At 34.0% G+C, this 24,695-nt stretch overlaps 1 protein-coding gene across 3 annotated transcripts in view; it reads right to left on the bottom strand.

Annotated features, from left to right (window-relative positions):
• Window positions 1–1,076: 1,076 nt before the first annotated feature.
• LOC115885819 (zinc finger protein ush) overlaps window positions 1,077–24,695 on the bottom strand; it is a 461,524-nt gene continuing 437,905 nt past the window's right edge. Inside the window, exons 1-12 of one of the 3 annotated variants that reach the window (XM_030904858.1) lie at window positions 23,082–23,201; window positions 12,870–13,129; window positions 10,974–11,137; window positions 10,783–10,914; window positions 9,592–9,951; window positions 8,418–9,095; window positions 7,568–7,712; window positions 7,307–7,512; window positions 6,904–7,084; window positions 6,635–6,841; window positions 3,785–4,082; window positions 1,078–1,929 (exon numbers count right to left, since the gene is read on the bottom strand). In XM_030904858.1, coding sequence (XP_030760718.1) covers window positions 1,634–1,929; window positions 3,785–4,082; window positions 6,635–6,841; window positions 6,904–7,084; window positions 7,307–7,512; window positions 7,568–7,712; window positions 8,418–9,095; window positions 9,592–9,951; window positions 10,783–10,914; window positions 10,974–11,137; window positions 12,870–13,049 — 2,847 coding nt within the window. In that variant the 5' untranslated portion in view covers window positions 13,050–13,129; window positions 23,082–23,201 and the 3' untranslated portion in view covers window positions 1,078–1,633. Of the gene's footprint in view, window positions 1,930–3,784; window positions 4,083–6,634; window positions 6,842–6,903; window positions 7,085–7,306; window positions 7,513–7,567; window positions 7,713–8,417; window positions 9,096–9,591; window positions 9,952–10,782; window positions 10,915–10,973; window positions 11,138–12,869; window positions 13,130–23,081; window positions 23,202–24,695 lie in introns of those variants that run through there. The other 2 variants (XM_030904847.1, XM_030904854.1) reach the window with 2 other exon arrangements.

Raw genomic sequence — 24,695 nt, 5'->3', positions numbered from 1 at the left:
ATAGTTTTTATATTTGGGACACCCTTTATATTTTTAATTAACTAAAAAGAATTTAAAATTACCTATCCAAAAATATAGCACACTTGATATTTTGTTATAATCCCCTTAGAAATACAGAAATTTTAAAAGTTCGCCACTTTTAACTAGTAGGCTTTGGACCACTTATTGATGATATGCCCTTAATGGAACTCGAAAACATATTTTTCCAGCAAGACGACGTACCGCCCCTGAACGCTAAAGTTATCAGCAAATTTTTGCAGCCAGTTTCAAGAATAATTGAATAGCTAACCAAGATCCCAGCCGTTGGCCGTCGAGGCCGCCTGACTTAGTGCCCATGGATCTAATCCTATTGATATATTTGAGGAAGAATAAGAAATACTTAGCAGTTATGAGAGGGTATCTTTCACCCCTACTGAGTTAATGAATTCCGCGAGAAACTGCCCCGTCTGTCCATAACAGAAGACGGTCGATATGTCGAACACCTGTAGCAAAATCTCCTGTCTTGGTTTGCTATTTATTTTTATAGTTATTAGATATAGTTTAAATGTGTTGATGTTGGTTAAATATATTTTAAATTGTTATAAAATTTTGCATCTCTCATAGCAAATATTATTTTCGTTTTAACTGATGCTCACATCTAGAATTTTTTTGCATTACAGCCGGTCCCGTTCAAAGCCTACTTAATTAAAGCGGGCGAATTTTTATATACTCGATATCTCGAAGGGGAACCGAGCAAAATATCAATTGTGTTATATTTTTGGAAAGGTAATTTAAAATTCTTTTCAATAAATTAAAAATATACAGGGTGTCCCATATAAAAAATAAAATTTTCTGTTAATAATTCTTAAATTATTAATTTTTAAAAAATTATACTTAAACCATTAAATTCTACCTAAAAAGGTGCTTTGGAAATGTTTTCGTAAAAATACAATATTTTCCATAGCAAAAAAGTTACAGCGATTCGTTAAAAATGCATATTTTTGAAAAACACCCCGTAACTCCGAGACGGTAACAGATATCGATATGCGGTTTTCACCATCACATTTTTAACAAAAATTGAGCTCCAGACACCGATATTAGTTTTTGTCTATCTCCTATAGAAAAGGGTGTTTCCATTTAAAAGCGTCGAATTTGACCCACCCTGTACACCAGGCTCACAACAGTTGTTGTATTGAAAAAGTAACACATGAAAATAACGATGCTCTGATATCGATGGCTGTAGACAGGTTGTTATTTAAAGAATTGTTATTTTTGAAGTGTTATTTGGAAATATCAGTTCACAAGAGGTGTTACTACCAAATGGTTTACTCCATTATTTAAAGGCATAACAACTGTTATTTACTTGATAATGTAAATAGCAAATATAAAAACAATAAATATAACGTAAATAATGTTATGTGAAGTCGGGAAACTATTATTTTAGGCTGCTATATTTAAAAAGTAGTAACAATTCCTACTATATTATAGTTTAGAAACAACAGTTTTCATAACCTCTGATAGCCTGAAACTGAAACAGGTTAAAATCTCAAACAGAAGAACTAATAAGAAGCAATTTCGGAACAGGTGTTCACGCTGTATATCTACCTAATATTTATTTACAAGAATCGTTAAATCGCAGTCTTTTTCCCTTGCATTATAACACTGAAGTTTCTGTAGGTCGGGTAGCCGTATTGTTGTTATTGTTTGCGCTAGTAATTTCCCCGGCGTGGCTGGAACAATAGAACTTTTTATGGGCTATAAAGGTGGATAGGTAGTTGAAATAAATGTCGCAGGATTTGCAATAGTTGGGACCAGTTTTGGCGGCCTCTTGCATGATCTCCTCGTCGGACGTTTTGGACTTGGGTGTCGAGGATAGTTCGGGCTCTTCTTTGATTGTAGCGCCCTCGATTGGGGCTATAATCACCTCAGGTTCTATAGCTTCCTTTTTAACTGCAATCAAAATACGAAAAAATATATAGTAGGTATATCGTATATATCGTAAGTAATAGAAGAGAGAATAGACTTTCGGTACAAGATATTCAAAAATTGACAGAAAAGAGGGCTTGTTTTTGAATTTAAATAACATAGTGTCACTAAGAGCTCTTTCACACGAAGTTACTTTCACAGCTACTTTTCTGCCACATATTAAAACACCAAATTAAGAAAGAAAATCGCGTAGATATAGTTTAAAGTTAAATGGGAAGTATTATTACTGACGGTATTGATAATAATTCAATGGCGACGAAGAAGGAGACTAAAGAGAAAAATATAGAAACACCCATTATCAAGAAGGTCTATTTTAGATTTTTGTTGCCATAAACATCTAATTCACTATGCCAAATAATTGGTCCTCCTTCAATGGTAGTTATAAAGTCATCAATATTACAATCAAGACTTTTTTGCATAATTGATATTTAAATAACAAACTAACTTTCCATGCAAATAAATTGATTCCGAATTTAAACAACGCTTTGTTAAATCTTAACACCGGTGGTGGACACCGGTGTCGGACAAGTGGCTTTGTATGAAAGAGCTCATTGATTGACGTATTTAATTGTCTTTGGTCACTTCCTGTTTCACCGGAAATGACTACAACTTTTGATTATTAAATGACACCCTCTCAGAACATGACACTCTGAATAGAATGACATATCATATGTCAAATTTTGACATTTTCGCATATGGTTTATTTGAAATTGTAACATGCGGTTCATAACGACAATGTGACTCGAAATACCAAGTGTGTGGTACCAAAAATTATTCGTAAAAAAATGCTTTTTTCAAATATGGTAATGAGCCACCCTTGTTCCAATTGCAAAAATTGAGATATGATTAAAAATATGATTTGGACATCTTTTAACCGGCCAGGACAAGACACGAAAAACATTAGGCGATCAAATCTATTTTTCCAAGGCTCCTTGATTAATCTACCTAATGTTTAAATTAGTGTTTTTAACACAGGCACTCTCCATGGCACTCTAGATTGAAATTTGAAATCCGATTTTTTTAAGTGAAAATGTCAAATGTTGACATATGATATGTCATTCTGTTCGGAGTGTCATCATTTTTTATCGAATAAAGTAAAAATATACCGAGGGTGCCAGTTAAAAATCGTAATCTTTGAAAAGTTGTAATCATTTTTGGTAAAACAGGAAGTGACCAAAAACAAATAAATACCAGCAATCAATCCTAATTTATGTCATATACTACCATACCAAATCTCGTTTTTTTATCTGAAAAAATAAAAAGTTATAGGGGTGAGCCACTTTTGAGACGCACCCGGTATATTCTTAGTGAACATATTCTACAGGGTGTCTCAGTATTGCGATATTTCAATTTAGAGTAATAGATATATAGAGGCCGCAAAAAGTTTATTGCGTGTCTATGTTTAGAAAAAATTATAGAGTGAAAAACAGAAACGTGTTTTCATGTAAATGATTTCAGCTATTCTAAAATGGAAAAATTGAAAATTATGCTTTTCCGCAGAAAACATCTTCATGACTTTCTATTCAAAAAGACTTAATAGAGTACCTACTAAATAAACAAATATTTCATACATAACTGATTTCAGTTAAACTAAAGTAGCCCTGATTTCAGCAATTATTCTAAAGTTGAAAAATTGAAAATGATGCATTTTTGCAGAACTTTTTTGTGACATGCTATTCGAAAATGCTTCCAAATATTAAATAAACAAATATTTCTTATATAACTGATTTCAGCTAAATAAATGTTCAGCCGAAAAACACATAAAATTAAAAATGTGTTCAAGTAAAATGAATTAATGTTTCTTGAAGTAAATTCTTACCAATTATTTCTTCTTCCTCTTCTAGTTGTGGTATGTTTTTTGTCGCACCTTTTTCATCTCCGTTACTTAAATGCTCTTCAATGTTGTTAACGTCGTGCACCAGTTTTATGTGCCTGACCACGTTAGCTTTGTAAGGAGAGCTGTAAGGGCATTGCGGGCAAGAATGCTGTGGCTCAGGTCGATTTTCTGAGCTTGGCGAAGTACGATCATCTGTAGGGAGGTGAGGAGCTATCGCAACCTCACTTATACCAGGCCCCAGAGTTTCATCTTCCAAAATGTAGGTAATATACTTTTCCTCCTTCAAAAAAGAAATAGAATAAGATTATAATAGATAGAATTTACTTTCTTCTAATATGTATGGGGTTTCCATGCACATTTTTGGAAATTTTGGAAGTTTTACTTTAACGGGGAAATTTAAGACATTTGAACAAATGTTAAGTATACTCTTTTGCCTTGGTAAGCAGTACTAATATATGTACTGCATTACGTTACACATGACATCAGGATTCGATTAATCCTTTTTTAACAGAAGAAAAAACTTTTTATTAGATTCTACACACTTTCGTTTTGACATTTTTAATGCTTAATTTTATTGTTAAAATTAAATATTGCACATTATATACCAATACATACAAACCAATTTGGAGATACACAAATTAGACATGGACGAGAGACAAAGACGCACAATTAGGGATAGTTAACGGGAGATATGGGTTAAAATTAAATTAAAGAAAAACAAAATTAATGATTATCGATCGAAAACCCACGAATCTAACAGAAATAGCAGGTTTCGAAGTTGTAGATCAATACATATATCTCGGCTCTTTCATATCAAGCAAAGGAGGATGTGATGCAGAAATTAAGAGTAGACTGAGTATGCAATTCCATAACCAAACTCAATAAAATATTGAAAGATTCAACCATTACAATTAGTAACAAACTACTATAAGAGCCCTAATTTTCCCCATTGCCAATTATGCCTCAGAGACCTGGACATTGAAGTTGGCAATGCGACGTAAAATCGATGTTTTTGAAATGTGGTGTTATACACGGATGCTGCGAATACCGTACAAACATTTCAATTCTCGAACAACCGAATATCGAATCTATACTGTCAACATCAACATCAATAAATCAATCATATTTAAGATAATTTGACCACATATTCCAGGAACACCAAAGGTCTAGAAAAACTAATTGTGGAGGGAAAAGTGAACGGGAAACGTCCTAGAGGGAGACCTCTAAACCGTTGGTTGGGTGGACCGACGTTGAAGACGATAATAGGTCATAGTCTGCACGAGGCCAGTACTTTCTGCGCAAGACAGAACAACATGGAGAGACACAATAAATGCGATATCATAATGTCACAGTATAGGAGTAATATACAGTAATAGGAAGGAGGAGGAGGGGGAAGTCTGCCCAAAAAGTCGGGGAAGATTTCGACGGATGGCATTCAAAAAATGACAAAAAATACAATTTACTTGTGAATCGAAATGACAGGCACAATTGTCACTGTAGTGGATCGTTGCAGATTTATATTCATAAAGTGTACGTTATCATAATAAAAGAATTCACAATAATTCACAATATCCACGAATGCACCGAAAATGAAAAAATTGACCAGACAGATATAGGCATTTCAGTTGATTTCAACAAATTCTGACCGCATCGCTTCAACGGCAGAAATCAGGAATTATCAGTATGTATTTCACGCCGCCGCGCCGCCATATTGATCGCATTAAAATAATATTGAAATCGTAGTTTTGTCATAATATTTAAGTATTTTAGTTTTTTGCAAGTGCAGTTGAGACTATAAAACACTCAGGTACGAGGTTTGTATGATGTAACGCTGTTTCTGGTAGTAAAAAATAAGTGAAAAAGAATTCGAACTAGGCTTCGTGTTGTGTTGTGATAATTTCAAATGTTAATAAAATTGCCGAAACCATGTTAACGCGTAAAGGAGAGCGTAATTGAGGCATGGTTGGGGGCAATAACATTTCAATAACTCAACTTTCCCGGATATTCAACTCTCCCGAAACAACATTTTATAGCTTCATAGTTTCTTACACCGATATGATCAAAAGCAAAAACGGATTCAAGCAGTTCGACGAAACAAGTGAGTAAATAAAGTGCTCTTTACATAATCAAAAAATTAAGTAGGCATAGTTACTATGAGAGGATAAAATATAATTTGCAATATTAATGGTACCTATACTTTTTTTAATCAACTAGTGATTAAATGTTTTATGAACATCTAAAATTATAATTATGTACCTTTAAAAAATTTCGTGCGGGAATAGCCCCAATTATGCCCCACTAGCAAAACCGGCGATTAAAACTATGCTCGCTACGGTAGTTGAACTCATCTGAAAAGTTTTTTAACTGGAATAATAAATTATAATACGAGTTAGACCTTCTGATGAAGATATCAAAATATTTACTTTTTTATTTCTATTTTTAGAATTTTCACAAATTATACTTCCTAACACTTTTAGAATAATTAAATAATAAATTTTTCGTATACTCGCTATTTAAATTCGTGTATTTGTATAGACTAGTTGTTTACAATATTCTCCGATGGTGGCAGCACAGGCGGAGAATGCACCAAGCCTATAGGTACTTTCGAACAATGTGTGTTTCGTAGATATGTGAGATCATAACGATTAAAATATTCAACAAAGTAGTTTATACGCTTAGCTTTCCCGGGAGTTTTTTTAAATTCTAGCCGGACCACCGCGGACACTTTAAAAACTCGAACATGTCCAGGTAAATCCGGACGTATGGAAACCCTCTTTTTATATAAGTAATGAATCGCATGTTACCGGAAATAAAACAATAAAAGTATATTACCTGTAGATCAGGAGACCTCTTATCAAAATGTACCCTAATATGTGTTTTCATCCCTCTCAGAGTGTTTCCTTTGTATTTACAAATTGTGCATCGATATGCTTTAACGCCTGTGTGAGTTTCCATATGTCTTTGTGCTGCACTGCCTGTAGGACTAATGACGTCGCAGCATGGGCATTTCCAACCTGCTAGGGCTGTATGGGAGACACACTGCAAACCAAAACAATTAGTTATATATTTTAAAACGCTTCTTTAAATTGTTTATATTTTACCTGATGTCCAGGCTCTACAACTGCTCGACATTTTAGACACTTCTTAGGCTCCAAATCACTTCTTTTCAGACAGTAATACTGCTGATGGGCATTCAGATTATCTGGTGAAGTAAATTTGATACCGCATGCTAAACAGATTAACTGTTGATATTGAGCTGCTGGACTAGTTGTTCCACCACTCCTGAAAAAAAAAATATTGTTTGACCATTACTTCTATCCTCTTCTATATGTATAGTCCTCAATATATTATTTTTAAATTCCATTTTTTATCGAATTTTAATTTAATTTAAAATTTAAATTTTTTCATATGCCCCTTCCGTAATGTTTTTATTCAAAGATTTTGAAAATCCTACTTTTTTTAATAGGCATGCACTTGATTATTTTCACACTTAGTAATTATTACCTGGGACTAACTGGTGGACTTCCGCTTGTCTTTGAACTGTCATCTTCTAAAGTACGAGCCGAACAGTAATGTTTCTTATGTACGACGTAATTCTCGAGCTTACAGAATACAATGTTACACTCCTTGCACTTAGAAACACCCTGCTTGACGATAACTTGTGGCATGACAGGTGGTAAAGGTGGTAAGTCTGATAAGCGCCTCTGTAACTAAATGAAACAAATAAATTAATAAATTTAATCAAGGTAATCATAATGTCGTTACCTCTGGTGTAAATAAGGGCAGAGTTCCTGCTCTCATCAATAGTGGATGAAGTGCTGATGGAATGTCAAATTGTTGACCAATTGGTAATCCTGCTTCGGGACTGACCGAGTTCAAATCGTTGCTGAGTTTTGGAGTTTTTGAGGATCTAAAATAACCAATTGAATAGATAACTTAATAGTATATGACTAAACGATCCAAGGATAGGTATTAAATACAGCAGTGGCGGAACATAGTTTAATAATTTGGGGGCGCACAACCATGGAGAAACAAATGGTAGACCACCTTCAAAAATTACTCTTTCCGCGCTATTAAATCGTTAATTTATGTTTCGAATTAAAAGATCTTATTTAATTAATACGTTGACAGCCACGGCATTTGTAGAGTAACCCTTCCTAGACGCCAAGGTGTGAAAATCACAATAATGAGTCAAAATAAATTAAAATTAATGAAAAAGCATCATTTTTAGTATTCCATATTACATGTATTCTTTCGTCAAAAAACACTACATATGTATTTTCCTACTCTATTGCAGACGCCCAGCATTACAAATTTTAACGCAAAAAATTTCTCAAGAAGGAGCATTAAATTTGAGGGTTCACGTGTACATGTGCTTTATTGAGGACCTCTGACTGATTAAATGCGAGGATGAAGTTGGTGACACAAGCGTTAGCGAGAATTTTTTTAAGTTACAGACTATGTTTTTTTCTATTACTTAAACAGGGTCCAGGCAAATTATACAAGAAGTCGTTAAATATTTTGTTTGAGAGTTTTTTTATTCAATGATGTATAAGATAACCTATAGTTCCAAGCGTAGATAGTTAATTAATAAATAAGCCACAAAAAATATTACCTTGGACTGTTGCTTCGAGATAAGTCATCCAGTTTCCTTTTAGGGCTGATGCTTAGACCCGGAGAACTTTTATCAGCGAGTATTCCTGGAGTCGAACAAGGCGACCCGTGAATCAGCGGTTCACATTCGATCTTCTCCGGAGTAAACGATCGCTGTTTCATGTTCTCCTTCTCGTGATCAGCATCTATATCCATAGACTCCGGAGTACCGTTTCTATTTCTCTCTTTAAGCTCCGTCGATTTTCGCACTGTAAGATCCAACGGTGTCGAAGAATTTTCTTTTGCAGGACTGGAAACTTTATTTCCCTTATTTGCTGTCTTCAGGACTTGTTCTGCACCCGCTTGTGCCGGTTGTGGCATTTGCGGAAGGCTTCCTATATTTATTCCGGATAAAGCACTTGTCATGGGCTGCAAAGTTCCGTTTGGGAGAAGGAAACATGGAGTGTCCGGACTTGGTATGCCGGTTGCAGTTGATAAGGATGGCAGAACGCTAGCAGATCGGAATAAAGAATAGGGAACTATGATGATTGGGTTTGTGGGAAGTGCTAGGAATGGTTGTTGGGGCTGTAAGGATGGTGTTGGAGATGGGGGAGTTCGGCAGGTAGCTGGATCGGATGGACTTGTGGGGGACGATCCTGATGTACAACTGGAAGCAGGCGCTGTTTGTTTTACCACATGTCTGGAAGAAAAAGTATTGCTTTTAAGATGTTCAAGTTAGTCATTAGTAAGTATAAGTAATCTCAGTATTTTTATGGCTAAATCATTTACACAAGATATACAGAGTTTAAACAAATAGTGTACCAAATTTTAGTGGGTGATACAACAGATAACAATAAAACAAAAAGTTCCAATGAACATATGCTCTAAGAGGTTTTCTAATGAAGTTACATCCCTTGAAAGGGTAAATAAAAATAATATATTTTGTTTACTTTTAAGAACACTGGCAAACCATTTTCCTTGAAATATGGTATTTTTAAACACATTTTAATGCCAAAGTGAATGGTGATAAAAAGTGTAAAAATTCGAAACAATTCTTAAAGGGCACTTTCCATTAGTGTAGAGGTTGTTCTGTGTGAGTTTCTCGAAATAGGAGACTGTGTGCAGATATAGAAATATAGAAGAAGGAACAACACAATAGGAGTATTGAGGAAATCATACATAATATACCTACTTACCGTGAGTTACAGTAATGCATCTTATGAGCTCGGTAAGTCTTCTGCGAACTAAAGCGAATGTCACACTCGGCACAGTACCGGTCTTGAGCCTCACTTCCGCTCGCTTCTCCGTTGGAAACACCAGACGAAGTACTCGCAGATGGTACTGCGCTATTAACCGGACCCGGAGAGGACGTATGCATGCGCATATGTCGGTTCAGGCTCACTTTCTTGTCTGCGCTGTAGGAGCAATGCGGACAGGTGTACTGCTTTGTCGTTCTCAAGTTTTTGTTAACGGAATCGCCGTCAGCGTCGGACTGACTGCTGGGATCGGAGTTGGAGCCTGGTGCTTTGGGATCGTCATCGGATGGCTTGTTTGGCCTATAAGCGTTAGAATAAAAGTATATAATATTTGTTTAAGTTGCAAATGAAAATATCTACAGTATGTCACCGGATTGTCAAAAAAAAATCTTTATATGTTTTCAAATTCAATAGAATTGGAGTGACTGCCGTTTTAAAGAAAAATCTCTTATCTGATGTGTTGAAAAAGTTAAGGTCTTGTACGTTAATATTGTTAAATATGACACATATATAATATTTCATTATAATTTCGAACATAAAGCAAGAAAGGTGTTTTTGCTTCTCATTTAAGGTTGATTCTCATTATACCTAACCATATCAGCTCTCTTCCGTTTCCCTTCCGTTTACATAAAATATTATATCATGTAAATGAGTAGGGCAATGCACACCATCCGTTCCGTTTCCCTTCCGTTCCATATCCTTTCCTTCCATGCATTTTTTTGACGGACGGACTGAAGCGTATCGGAAACAGCGTTGTCAAGTTTTAACATTTGTACCAGCTGTGTTAACATTTTCCTGATATTTATTTATTTTTTCATCTCTTAATTAAATCTATTACCTTTTTCAAAAGATACAAATTTTTGCAATAAAACGTTCGTAATGATATAAATTGTACAATAAAAAATATGGAACTGATACGTAACGGAAGCTTACGTATAGCGTCAATACAATAAAAAATACGGAACGGATATGGAATGGATATGAGAATCAACCTTTACTTGGTAAAAAAACCTCTTTCTCTTCGATGACAGACTTATATTTTAATTTTAAGGCGTTTTTCCTTAATACGACAGTACCTATAGCTGTATCCATAAAAGTGTATAATCTTAGAGGTATATCTCTTTTTCATACCTATGTGAACAGTAATAAGTCTGATGCGCTTCCAATGTACTTAACGAAGAAAACCGTATCCCACAAGGAGCACACTGATAAACAGGAACAGATGGTCTACTCGTCTCTGATGCAGTGGCAGCTTCAGCGACTCTATGATAATATTAAGTCATGAAAAGATTTGGTCATTTGCCGAAATTAAGACTACTTACCTCACTGTTTCACTTGTCGCGACTCTTTGTGCAGCTGCAACTGCAGCTACAGCTTCGTTTAGATTTAGGCTGGTTGGAAATAGTAATGCTCTGCTGGCTAGAGCTGACTGAATGGCTGGTGCGAGAGACGAAAGGTATTCTGGGGTTGGAGTTGGTGGCTCAATCTAAGAAAAATTGTTATAATGAATACTAAACTTTATTCTTATTTTTCTAGATTACGTTGCAATTAGCGGTGGGCACAAAAGGTTGAACGAGTCTTTCAATTGAACGAGTACGCTCAACTGAATCGTTGCCAGCACGGATCCATAAACGAATCCATATGAACGAACGAGTCGTAAAAATTGTGTCGGATCGACTCTTTTACCTCTACAGTTGGTTCGTTCAAAGTTCGTCATTAACTACAATACTCTCCGTTTAAAAAATGAATAATAGAATAATATACTATGAGCTTGGATCCCCAAACGTTTGTAATATAGGTAATAGCAATGATATAAATATAGATCAGTAATCATTAATTTAGGAATAAAATTTTATGTTCTATTATACCAGTTTTATATACAGGGTGGTCTGAACTGTATTCCGGAAACTTCGGCAGCATATTTTGCAGATAAAAATAAGAAAAAAGTTCGTATAAATGTATGCCCTAAAATGCTAAGTTTCGGAGATACAGGGCTTCGAAGTTTCATTTTTATTTCGATTTTTTCGAGATAATTTCTGAAATGTCAATATTTGGATGAAAATTGGCGTATGGAAGTTTTTTGACATGAGAAATTTGATTTTGATGTCTATATGACTCCTACTTGTAGAGGGCCTATATATTTTTTAACTGGTTTGAAGAGTAATAACTTTTCGTCCGTACCTGTATAAAACTACTGAGTAACAAAATATACATTTACGACATTTTCTACGTAAAAAAGATCCCTTGGAAAAAATCGCTACGAGTAATGGTTCTCGAGATATTTGTAATCGAAATTATCTATACCTGTTGACATAAATTAAGCATGTTGACTAAATAGTTATTAGACTGAAATCATAAATTTGAAATGTTTTTGTGCCAAAAGTTCAACAGGAACTGTTTTTATCATCATTTTTTAGAAGAAAAATTTATGATAAACAAATTTATCATTTCAGTCAAATAACTATATATCTACTCAACCTGTTCATTTTTTGTCAATAAAGACATGTATTGACTATTTTCATTCTAAATATCGTGAGAACGGTTGTTCGTAGCGATTTTTATCAAGAGACATTTTTTACGTAAAAAATCACGAAAATGTGTATTTTTTTAATCAGTAGTTTTATACAAGTATGGACAAAAAGTTATTACTTTTGAAAAAGCCCATGTAGGTGGCGCCCCCTACAAACAGGAGTCATATTGACATAAAAATCCAATTTATCATGTCAAAAAACTCTCAAACACCTATTTTCATCCAAATATTGACGTTACTTCAGAAATTATTTGGAAAAATTCGAAATAAATATGAAACTTCTACATCCTGTATCTCCGAAACTAAGCATTTTAGGACATATATTTATACAAAATTGTTTACTTATTTATATCTGCAGAATATGCTGCCGAAATTTCCGGAATACAATTCGAACCACCCTGTATTAGTAAGAAATTCAACTATAATTTAACGCCGCGTGGTCTTCATACTTATGGGGAATGAATATTTATGTATTAGGTTAATACAATAGACTCGAACAAAATCCCCAAACAGACTTAATGGATATAAACCCTGTGATAAGTAAAATGTGTTTTTTGTTCGTAAGAGTCCGTTTGAATCGTAAGAGTCGATTCATTATGAGAAATTGAATCGTGTGATTCGATTCACTAAAAAGAATCGTAATGCCCACCACTAGTTGCAGTAGATCTTAATAAAACTCTTAACTCACCTCGTTTTTAATGGTACCCAGCATAGTAAGCGCCGGATCGGTAGCCAGCCCTGCCTTCAACCGGATCCGCGGCTGTTTCTCTTCCGATTCCACTTTGGTGGGACTTTTTCTGTCATCATCAGAATTGGGTCGGTCGGGACTCTCGCTCTTTTTGGGTGGCGCTTCCAGTACTGTCACCATGTTGCGACCGTTTCCGCTAGATGGGGCGGTCTCCAATGGTGAGCTTTCGACGGGTCGTTCCGTCCAGTCTTTTGCCTCGCCTGTAATAGAACAAGGACGTTAATCTCTAAGTCTACTGGATGTCCTAGAAACGATAATATTTTCATCGGTCGTTTGTTAAAGGATAATTAAAATATACTGTTAATTGATTTACAAATCAGAGTTCGAGTTCTCACTACTATCAAAATATTTAGAAAAACAGTTTCACACTATCAGTAATTTTAGTATTTAATATGCAACAAAAGAAACAGTTAAGAGTGTATTATACTGTACTGTCCGGGTCTTTATTTTCGAGAAAATTTAGTCCAAACATAAAGAATATTTAAAATAAAATAAAGAAGTTGTCTAAAGATGTACTACAATACGGAAATAGTATAATCCTTTATTTCTAATTTCCTTCCTCATTTGTGTAAAAATACCTAGCCAGTTTAACATTACAAGACGTTAAATGCAGAACGCTTATTTTGCTACATTTTCGAACTCTTAACGCTGTAAGTTCTAGAGGAGATTGGAATTATTGTCCTTCTAGGGTCCAACTGTTTTTATACAGCAAACATACTTGAAATTTTTCACTCTATGCGATATACTGCCGTGATTATACAGGGTGAGTCTTAAATAAGTGCAAATATTTTCAGGACTGGTAGATCTCGATAAAAGAAACGTATTTTCTCTTTACCGTTTTTCAAATAAATCCAAAATAACCGATTTATTTTACTTTGAAATTTTAGAAAACCGCTGGATCTTTTCTGGATTTTCTTTCTCTTAAATTTAATCTACTGCCTATGTTGCCATATTATGAAGATATTACGTTTTTAACTAAAAATTAAAAAAAAAAAATCAAAAATAGTTTTTCGCGAAAAAATCGTTATAGTCGTGTTTCTACACTGTAAAAAGTGCATGTAAAAACGCAATAAAAATACAGTAATTTTAATGTAAAGTTGCCTATTGTTTACTGCAGCAGTTTGGTAAAATTCCAAAATCTTATTATTGGTACTTTTCCTATAATATGTACAATTTCTATTCGTAAGTGAAGTTACAATAATATGACAAACGTGAAAAGTAAATTTACGTATAGCTTACAATTATATTACTTCTGATTTACTACGTTGTTGTAAATTTGTTGGAAAATCGCATCAATTTAGTAACTTTCCTATTTAAATTGCCGCGAAACACCATCATCTTCATTAAGCCGGAGTCTCATGCATCCGAAATCCGATGACACGACGATCCGACGGTGCTCCTATTGGTCGAAATATTTTGACAACAATTTTTATCCGATAATTTTAACTAATCATCCGACGTCGTATAAAGTTAAATTTTGTTCAACTTTTGTACGATATCGTGTGTTTTTTAATCTCACTTTTTTTGAAAACATTTGTTTTTAAAAACAAGTTTAGTGGGAAGTGGGCAATTTCGGGATATTTGGCGAGGAAGTTATTTTTATAAGTGTTTCTCCAATAAAACATGACATGAATCTCTATTCAGCGCAGCAGAAAAATGTTAAAACTGTCAAATTTCGGAACGAACTTTCGGATGTATGTGACAGGCTTTTTTTATTTCACACGATAACTTCAAATTTCGGATGTCGTACCATCGGATTTCGGATGCATGAGATTCCGGCTTTAGTCATTACGCCGGCCATGATCGTGATGCCTACTGGCAACTGTCGACCCTTGTAGTCTGATCTACGTACTCTGGTCTGATCGTGTGCCTTTTATAATAATTTTTAGTGCGTTTCGGTGCTTGATCAAACGTAAAGTGGTAGTAAACTACCGGGTTTAGTCGTTTGTTTTTGTTTACTGTTCATATTGGGAGAGTAAAGGTAAGTTTACTTCAAAAATAGAAATGTTTAAGTGTGCTTTTTCTACGGATTTCAGGTTCGGATAGGTTATGTTGTTGTATCGAAGCACTTAAAAACGGAGAGGTCATACCTCCAGAAGAACGGTTTGAAGCCGAGGAAATCCGTCCGTGCATGGAAACGTGCATGTATATTTAAATTAAAGAAATTGTAAATATTCGCCCTTTCCAGGAGCTTTGCCCTCCTGGAAGATGTGCCCCATTGGAGGATGGTTGTGAGTCCTAGAGACCTGATACCAAGACAAAACGAACTACCCAGTTTTTAATATAATAAAAAAAATGTAAAAAATTAAAAGTGTTTTATTTATAATCAACATTTACCAATCTTTAAAAAAAGTAATGTAATATTACAATTAAATAAAGTAAAAAGTAATGTACCTATTCTCTGATAAAAAGTTTTACTACCATTATCGTAGTTAACTTCAAGTAAAATTATAATAAAACATTTTTAAAATTACCTTTAATTTACAGTCCATTGCTGTAAAGTGTTAGTAATAGTGTGGTAATTTCACTGGAATTTTCTATAAATTTACATTTTTTTTTGAATTTCATTGAAAATTACATGTTTATTGTAATAGTTGTACATACGATTTACAATTAAAGAATGTAATTTGAGTCAAATAATTAAGTAATATTACATTAATTTTCACTGTAAAATTACTGACACGATTACTTTTAACTTACAATGATTATGTAACATTACTAAAAAAAGTAAACATACTATCAATATCGCAGGCATTAAATGACCTCCGATATTGGTACTAAAATTACTTAATTTATTTTTACAGTGTAGGGTCGAAATATACTGCTCTAAAAATATTTGAACTTATTTAAGACTTATCCCTTATCCTGTATATCCAAAAAAAGATACATAATATCAAAGCATTGCATCTTCTTGGATACAGATCTAGATTAGATTCCTCGAGGTGGCTATCAGCCTGATCAACTGCGACCTTCTCATATCTATTGTGTGAATACAGGGAATAAATATATTTTATATTGTAAATTTATAGAATTCCTGCAATTCTTGTTTCATATGCGAACAAATGTTTCGTTATTTTGAATTTTGATATTTTGATAAGTTTTCTTAATTCTATAGTCTAAAATTAAGGTATATACTTGTTTTTTTACACGTCTCGGGTACTATTGGTACTTCTTGGTATTTTGCAATGGGTTTTTTAATTGTATTCCCCGTATAATCATTTCGAACAGGTCTCTTTCAATATTTATGTGACATTGTAGAAAGAAATAAGAAAATTTCTTAGGACTTACGACCGAGGAAAATCAAAGATTTTCTTTGATTTAAATAAGAACCATCTTCGGATTGTCACAGGATATTGTCTCCTCAATGAACACCTCAGTAGATTGAAGCTAAAAATAGCATGCGGATTCTGTGGGGAAAATGGGGAAACACCAAAACACCTCATCACAGAGCGCGTCGAGACGACAGCCATTCGTGCCATAAACCTTGGTACGACTAATATCGAAGATAGAGAAGTAACATGTGTAAAATCGTCTCAGATACTAGCTTTTGTCAAAGCCCTGAGACTGTAATGAACACCTCAGCAGACTAAAGCTAAGAAACAACGACGAATGCAGATTCTGTGGGGAAAATGGAGAAATACCAGAACACATCATCATTGAGTGAGCCGAGACGACTGCCATTCGTGCCATAAATTTTGGTGCAACTGATATCGGAGATGGAGCAGTAACATCTGTAAATCCGTCTCAGATACTGGCTTTTGTCGAAGCCCTGTGACTGTATGATAAGTTATAACTCAAGAGGGGGGACACAATAGATCTAGCGATAAGGCTGAGGTGATTAACTTCCCCCCTCCCATAAAATCAAGCACCACCTCCCAATCACAACCTATAAAGAAAAGTATTAAGGTGATTAGTAGATAGTAGCGGAGAATTGGTCAAATGTACGAGTGTAAATTCATCAATTGCCCTAACTCGCATTAACAAATGTAAACGGCTATTAATTCTAGCTAGTATCCAATAAGAGGTAACTGGTGAATTGGAAAATAGACACTAGGGCTGCTGCAGCGCGTGGGTTTGGCCGAACGATTGCTTCATTACGGCGAACATACTCGAACCGTGTTCCTGTCGCCCTTATCACCGACAACGCCATCTATACGCCGAATTGGAACGGCGCACTACATTCGACCACGACGACTGCGATCGAATCGCCCCCTCGTTCTTGGTAAAACGAGGCGATGTCCGCCGATGTCCCATCTAACTGCTTCGCGGAAAACTAGATGCGAAAGAGGGAAAAAATTATTTAGCAGCTTGATCAAAAAGAGAGTTTTCTTAAATTTTTTTAATAGCATTATTTCATTTCTGTTCAATCAATAGAATTATTGTTAATCAGTTCTGATCACGTCAAGATAATACGGAAAAAGAAGAGCAACTGAAGTTTCCAATACGAGGAACATTTTGGAGTTTTTGGGCAGCCAGGGACAGTTTTCGTCAACAACGGAAAGGCGGAAAGATCAAAAGGCTTCTGTGTTTGTCCGTATTTTTATAAACCGAGTTTGTTTGTTGGAAACTGCACTCAATTATCGAGTTTCTTTTCTGTGTTCCACGCATGTATCTAATCATTTGGAATAATTAACAGGTTTCCCACGTTCGTTACTGAACATTCTTATAAAATTATAAGGGCGATATTAGTTCTTTATTGATTTCTATGTTATTTTCATTCATATGGCGTTTTCCTTGAACTGGGCCGTAGTGACAAAAAGTAAATGTTAATTTTTAATAGTTCTTCTGCAGTCAAGACTTCTGTTATAACTGTTATGCAAAACGTAAGGTAAAACGTCATTTATTTTTTGAGTTAAAATGTTGAGTCAAAAAAGAAATTGTAGTGTTTTTCGTTAAGTTTTATGCTGTTGAGTCAAAAATTGTATAAACTGTCAAATGTCAAAATTATTGACATAACTTACTTTTTTTAAATGATACACCCTATATATTATTAAATATTTAAAAATACTTTTTTTCTGATTACGAAAATATGCCACACTTGCCCTTTCTTTTCATTAATTTAGCGCAAATTCGTATAAATATGATTAAAATTATAATTTTTCAACATCACGATACCCGCGTTTATTATTTTGTTTCCAAGAACTGTCATAGTTTTGCTCGAATTATTAAATATCATACGTGAATATTGTTCCCTGACAGTTTGTTGGTCAAGAAACAAAATGAGATATTCCAAAGAGGAAAAATGTTTTATGTTCGATATTTATCGACAAAGTGGTAGTGTTACAAAAGCTTTTAGAAGATATAGACTGCAATTTCCAGGTCGAAGAGCTCCATTTAAAAAAATGTTCTATAGACTTAAGAAGAAGTTTTTCGAAAGTGGTAGCCTGAATAGAAAAAAAACTGTTAGGCCAAAAACGGTTTTAACAGAAGAAACAGAAATTAATATTCTAGCATATTTAAGAGCTAATCCTCAAAATTCACTAAACGTTGTTGTTAAAAAATTGCTAGTGTGTATTGAATCAGCCCACGCAGTGACGAAGAAATACAAATTTCATCCACACAAACTAAAAAGGGTACAAAAGTTTAAACCAGCATTCAGTATCAAGGTAGGCAGTCCGTTAGTGTTTAGTGTGGATTAACTGGTGAACGTGTTTTGGATCCTATAATTTTTGATAGTTCGTTGACTGGTCAGGTTTATTTAAACTTTCTAGAAGCAGAAATTGAAGAACGTATTGATGATTTACCTCTAGCCATATCAAGATATTTAATTTGGCAACAGGATGGGGCACCGTCACATAGTGTGGCCCCAGTAAAAATGTTCTTGGATAGACGGGCAACGAAAAGACAAATGAAATAGGCAAACAAGGCCCATCAATGCCATTCACAGGTCCAGAACCATTCTGCTGAGTTGAACAACCAATCATAAGAATGGCTACAAAAAAGTGGGTGAATGGCTAACAAATCTTTAGAATGGTAGAAACTCCAACCAGGGCCGTGACAGGCGAAAAAGTTCATAGCAAAAGATTCACGGCAGACCTGATAAGCACTGACAGAATATATTTTATGTCGGTACGACAGTCTGGAAAATGTACTAGGCAATTGACAGAGAGCTGTATGAAGAGTTTAATCTTCAAGTTGCTAAACTTTTTGAACAGAATATGACTGGAGAATGTAACCCAAGGATCAGAAGAACACCACAATAGATCTGAGAAGATCGCATCAGTGGATCAGGTCGTGTGCCACCTCTAGGAATCTTTCAAAATTTAAACTTCACCCAAATGTTGCAAAAAATTTACTCAAAAGTTATATAAACGTTATGATGGCCTTTATTACTTTCTTAAAAATAGTTATGCTCAAGTCCGATATCCACCTTAAAAATCTATTATATGTCCAGTGACAAAAAATAAATGTTAATTTTTAATAGTAGTTAATCTTAATATCACAGAAAATCATCAACAAATAATAATATTTGTGCAAAAATCATAAGGTAAAATGCAATAAGCACGATTACTATCGTGAGGTCACAAATATTTGTTTCCGGCCTCTATGGGTAGTTTGAGTAGGTCACGAGTAGATTAATCTTTGGCATAATTTTGAATTTAGCATAATATGCATATTTTATTTAAACTGTCCTCCCTGTAATACTAGTGCTAAACTTGGTTGTTTAACTAGGATAGTATAACGAAAAGAACATGCATGATGTAGAACTGCTTTATTAGATTATCTTTACAGATAAGTAAAAACTTTGTACTAAATGATAATAATGTTAAATAATTATAATCAGCCTCCTGATAAATAATAAACTGATACCTGATAGTAATATTATACAAACAGATAATTCTATCGATATGATATCGCCAAATACTGATAACTTCTACCAGCTGTAATCTTATCATTATTAAAACATCTTTAGTAAACATGAAAATCTATGTATTTTATATTAATAACAAAATTTATTTGATATTTAAATATTTTTTTCTTTAATAAATAATTGTCTATAAGAATTATTAATGATTTTATATATAATTTAAAAGCAATTAATTTTTTTTTGTTTTAAACTTTTAACACAGTAAAATATAACAAAAAAAAATATCAAATGAAAAGTTAGTTCTATTACGTCAATTATATTGGAAAGTATCTAGCTAAATGCAATTCTACTGTATGTTAATTAATTACTTAAGGCGGTTTCACACTGGTTGCGGAATTCCACAAGCCAAATGACCGACAGCTTTTCCTTTGATCTAATTAAATTTTCTTCAATTGAAATATTATTATTCTGTGCTTTATATCTGTGATATATCTTATTTATTTCATTTTTATATAAAAAATATTGTTTTTTAGGGGATATTCAGGGTGAGTCTTAAATAAGCGCAAATATTTTTAGGAGTAGTATATTTCGACCCCAGAAACACTTCTATGAGGTTCTTTACGCGATTTTTTTTTAATTTTGGAATTTTTTGAAAAAAATTTTGGAAGTTTTTTTAAATTTTTAATTAAAATACATAATATCTACGTAATATGACAACATAGGTGGTAGATTAAATTTACAAGAAAGAATCGAAATATCAATTTTTTTAAACTTTCAAAGTAAAATATCTCGGTTATTTGGACTTGAAAAATGAAAAAGAGAAAATATGTTTCTTTTATAGAGATCTACCAGCCCTGAAAATATTTGCACTTTTTTAAAACTCACTCTGTATGTACCTATCCAAAAAATGATCTAGTATTTATTAAATTCTTGTTATTCGCATCTAAAGGAAGATTTATAGCAATGCAACAAATTTGATAATGTTTTTATCAAAAACTGTTTTTTATTATATACTGTAATTTTTTTATTATATACTATATTATTAGAAACAAATTTATGTATTTTAACCTTTGTCATGCGTAATGCAATGGATGAGGAGACTTAACAAAAATTACATGCGTTTAAAGAAAAAATATAAATGAAATATAATATAAAATTCGAATTGTTAGTTTAAATAAGTAGGTAAACCAAATACAAATATAACATAATATAATACACCGTGTGCATCTCGAAAGTGGCTCATCCCTATAACTTATTTTATTTTTTCAGATAAAAAAACGAGATTTGGTATGTTAGTATATAACATAAATTAGGATTGGTTAACATATTCAATTGTTTTTGGTCACTTTCTGTTTCACCGGAACTGACAACTACTACTGATTTTTAAATGGCACATGATGGCACCATCGGTATTTTTTTAATTAATTGTATAAAAAATGGCATGAGTAGAATGACATATCATGTGTCAACTTTTGACATTTTCTCATATGGTTTATTTGAAATTGTGGATTAATGCAACATGCGGATCATGGAAACATGCGGATCATAACGACAATTTGACTCGAAATACCGAGTGTGTGGTACCAAATTATTCGTAAAAAATGTTTTTTTTCCAAATATGCTAATGAGCCACCGTCGTTCCATTTCAAAAAATTGAGAAGTGATTAAAAATACGATTTGAGCATCTTTTAACTGGCCAGGACAAGACACAAAAAACACTAGACGATTAAATCTATTTTTCCAAGGATCCATGATTAAAAATTAGCGTTTTTAACGATGCCATGGCACTCTAGATTGACATTTAAAATAAATTTTTTTAAAACGAAAATTTTAAAAGTTGACATGTGATATCATTCTTTGAGTGACATTTTTTATCGAATACAGTAAAAATATACCGAGGGTGCCATTTAAAAATCAAAAGTCTTTTTCAGTGAAACAGGAAGTGACCAAAAACAATTGAATACATCAATCAATCCTAATTTATGTCATATACTAACATAGCAAATCTCGTTTTTCTATCTGAAAAAATAAAAAAGTTATAGGGGTGAGCCACTTTTGAGACGTACCCGGTATAAAATATAACGCTGCGATCCTGGACCAACGGCAACGTTACGAAATATTGCCATATATTGCGTCTGTTTAAAAGTATGACAAAATCAAGTGATTCTCAGACAATACTGTCAAATATGACAGGTGCAAAAGTTAAATATTAAGGCTGTATTCCGTAGTAAAACCAGGTTGGTAAACTACGGTAAAGATCGGTTCCTGAAAAGCATCGGTAAAATATGGAGCAGTTTGATAAAATAGTAAAAATGTCAAATATTGACGTCTTTTGAATTTCAATTCTCTTATTATAGAACCATTATATTATGTCATATATCATCTTTTTAATGGAATTTAATGATTGACAAATACTTTGCAAATGAACTGTTAAACTCATCAGCCAGAACAAGTTTTTTTGCAACAAAAAAAAAATCAATGGCAAATTTCAAGCAAGACACAGGAACGGAATAGAATACTCGAGAAAACCATCAGCAAGGTAAAGTTGTATTCCGCTGTAAAATCAGGTTGGTAAACTACGGAACAACAATAAAAGAAATGTCAAATAAATATTGACCTTTTTTAAATTTCAATATTCTATTATAAAATTTTTATTTGTATGAAAAATTGTTTTATGTTTTCAATGGAGTTAAATGTTGAAAAATACTCTGTAAATGAGCTGTTAAATTCATCAGACACGTCAAGCTTTCTTTGCAACAAGAAAAGGATTGAATGACTGATAAATGATAATTGACAAAAAAAACAGGAAAACCAGATTTTTTGCGTTGGTTAATTTGGTTACAATATTGACAAATATTTTTCACAGGAACCGTGTCCCCTAATAATAAAAGTTTCAGGCGAAACACTGAAACGGAACAGAAAACCATAACCAAGGTAAGAACCGGAAGACAGCCTAAGAAAAAGAATACAGCGTCAGAAAACATTTTTCAATTGTCAGATTTGATAGTTGGAAAAGTCACATATTAACTCGTTACTGTAAATGATTTTAAAAAATAAAATAGAATTAAAGTCAAACACCTTAAAGCAAAATATAACATATAACTAAGTACTCCTTGCAGAATTAAAATAGTAAAATAACTAAAATTAATAAATATAAATATTATAGTTTCAGAATAAAAAAAATACCGTACTAAATGACACCGAGGGACATTTACACGAAAACAAATACGAAGAAGATGAAAACCTTTTAAAAAGTATTCTCACACATTCTTCTTCGGTAAGTTAATTCTTTTCACGGAGAGCCGCGCGGCCCGTAGATGCCAAACCCAGATAAATATACTCACGGTCCCCGATCCTTATCGGTTCGCCGTTCCCTCTGCTACGCTCCTTCCTCTAGCGAACGGGCTCCGAAGCGCGCGTACTACGCCCTAACGCACGCACACTTTCACGCACCACGACGCCGAATCGCGGACTGGCCGTCGCGCGTTTTCGCGTCCGCTTCGAGCTTTAGCTTTTCACCTCCCCTCTAGTGGAGCTTTCGGGAACTGACGAGGGGCTTGGCGCGCGCATGTCAGGCAGAGCGATGCGGCTGGGGTACTTTGTCGCGGCTGACCGTTGGCGCATCGTTGCAGAAATGTTGGTGAAGCTGCTTAAGTCGGTTCCAAACTATGCGGCACATTAAAGTCCACACTAGGGTTCAGAACCGGGAAATTCCGGTACCAAAAGTACCGGGAATTACCGGTTCTTTCGGGACCCTAAAATTTATTTATTTAATACAGTACTCCATTCAACAGCAAAAGCCAATTACAGAATGGGTCGTACTGTATCAATTACAAATTAAAATGAAGAAATGTATAGATTACAAAACAAAATATATACAAAAGTAAAAAATAAACAATCTGTTAGATCAGATCAACAAAATAGACAAAAATAATTGATAAGAAAAAGATGTTAGCCGATACTATTAATTAAAACTGAAACCTGGACTCGGAAAATATATCCCAACTGCTCTGGCGTTGATTGTAGGCTAGTTGCATTCTATTAATTGGAGAGTTTTTGTTAATATTGGTCCTACAAGCGTCGGCATAAAATGTATTGAAGTGTCGAGCTGTTGCTCTCGGAACAAAAATATTCAGCCTATTGAGAATATCTGAGCAGTCTATTTTATTATGAATAACACCATATAGCGTCTTATAATATCAAATATTCCGCGGCGACCCACTAAAGAAGAAAACGAATGACGTTCCAAGAGTTCATCATGAAAGTAGCCTATACAAGGATAATTTCCATCTATTTTAAAACTAATAAACTTCAGAAACCGTCGCTAGACACTTTCGATGTTATTTATATGTGTCTGGTAACATGGTAACTATATAACAGATGCGTACTCCAGCTTAGACCTAACAAATGTAAAATATAATAGCTTAAGTGCGTCAGGGCTCTAAAAGACCGCTGTACAATCTCCGATATGTGTGGTACAAAAGACAGCCTGCAATCAAACACATCTCCAAGATCACGAACAGTCATTTCACGTCGGATTTCTTCATTATATAATAAATATTTATGCAAAATTGGGTTTTGTTTTAAGCTGTAAGAAACGACAGAGCATTTTTCAATGTTTAAGGGGAGTTTGTTATCTGTACACCAGTTCGCGATTATTTCCAGCGATTCCTGAAGCTTACGACAATCATCAATAGAGCTCACCCGTAAATAAATCTTCATGTCATCCGCATACAATAAAATGTTGACATTTGAGTGCTCAACAACACTATTCATAAAAATGTTGAATAAAAGAGGACCCAAAATTGACCCCTGGGGAACCCCAGAGGTCGCATTCCCCCCAAAAGGCATTTGACCACAGAATTCCACAATTAATTTCCTGCCACTCAAATACGATTTAAAAAAAAATAATAAATTGAGGGAAAACCCCAAAGTTTCTAAATGGGAAATCAAAACGC

Source organism: Sitophilus oryzae, unplaced genomic scaffold, assembly GCF_002938485.1.
Source record: "Sitophilus oryzae breed Bouriz unplaced genomic scaffold, Soryzae_2.0 scaffold_111_pilon_pilon, whole genome shotgun sequence".
Taxonomy (NCBI): domain Eukaryota; kingdom Metazoa; phylum Arthropoda; class Insecta; order Coleoptera; family Curculionidae; genus Sitophilus; species Sitophilus oryzae.
The sequence above is the reverse complement of the archived record's forward strand: the minus strand, read 5'-3'. Positions and strand labels throughout refer to the sequence as shown.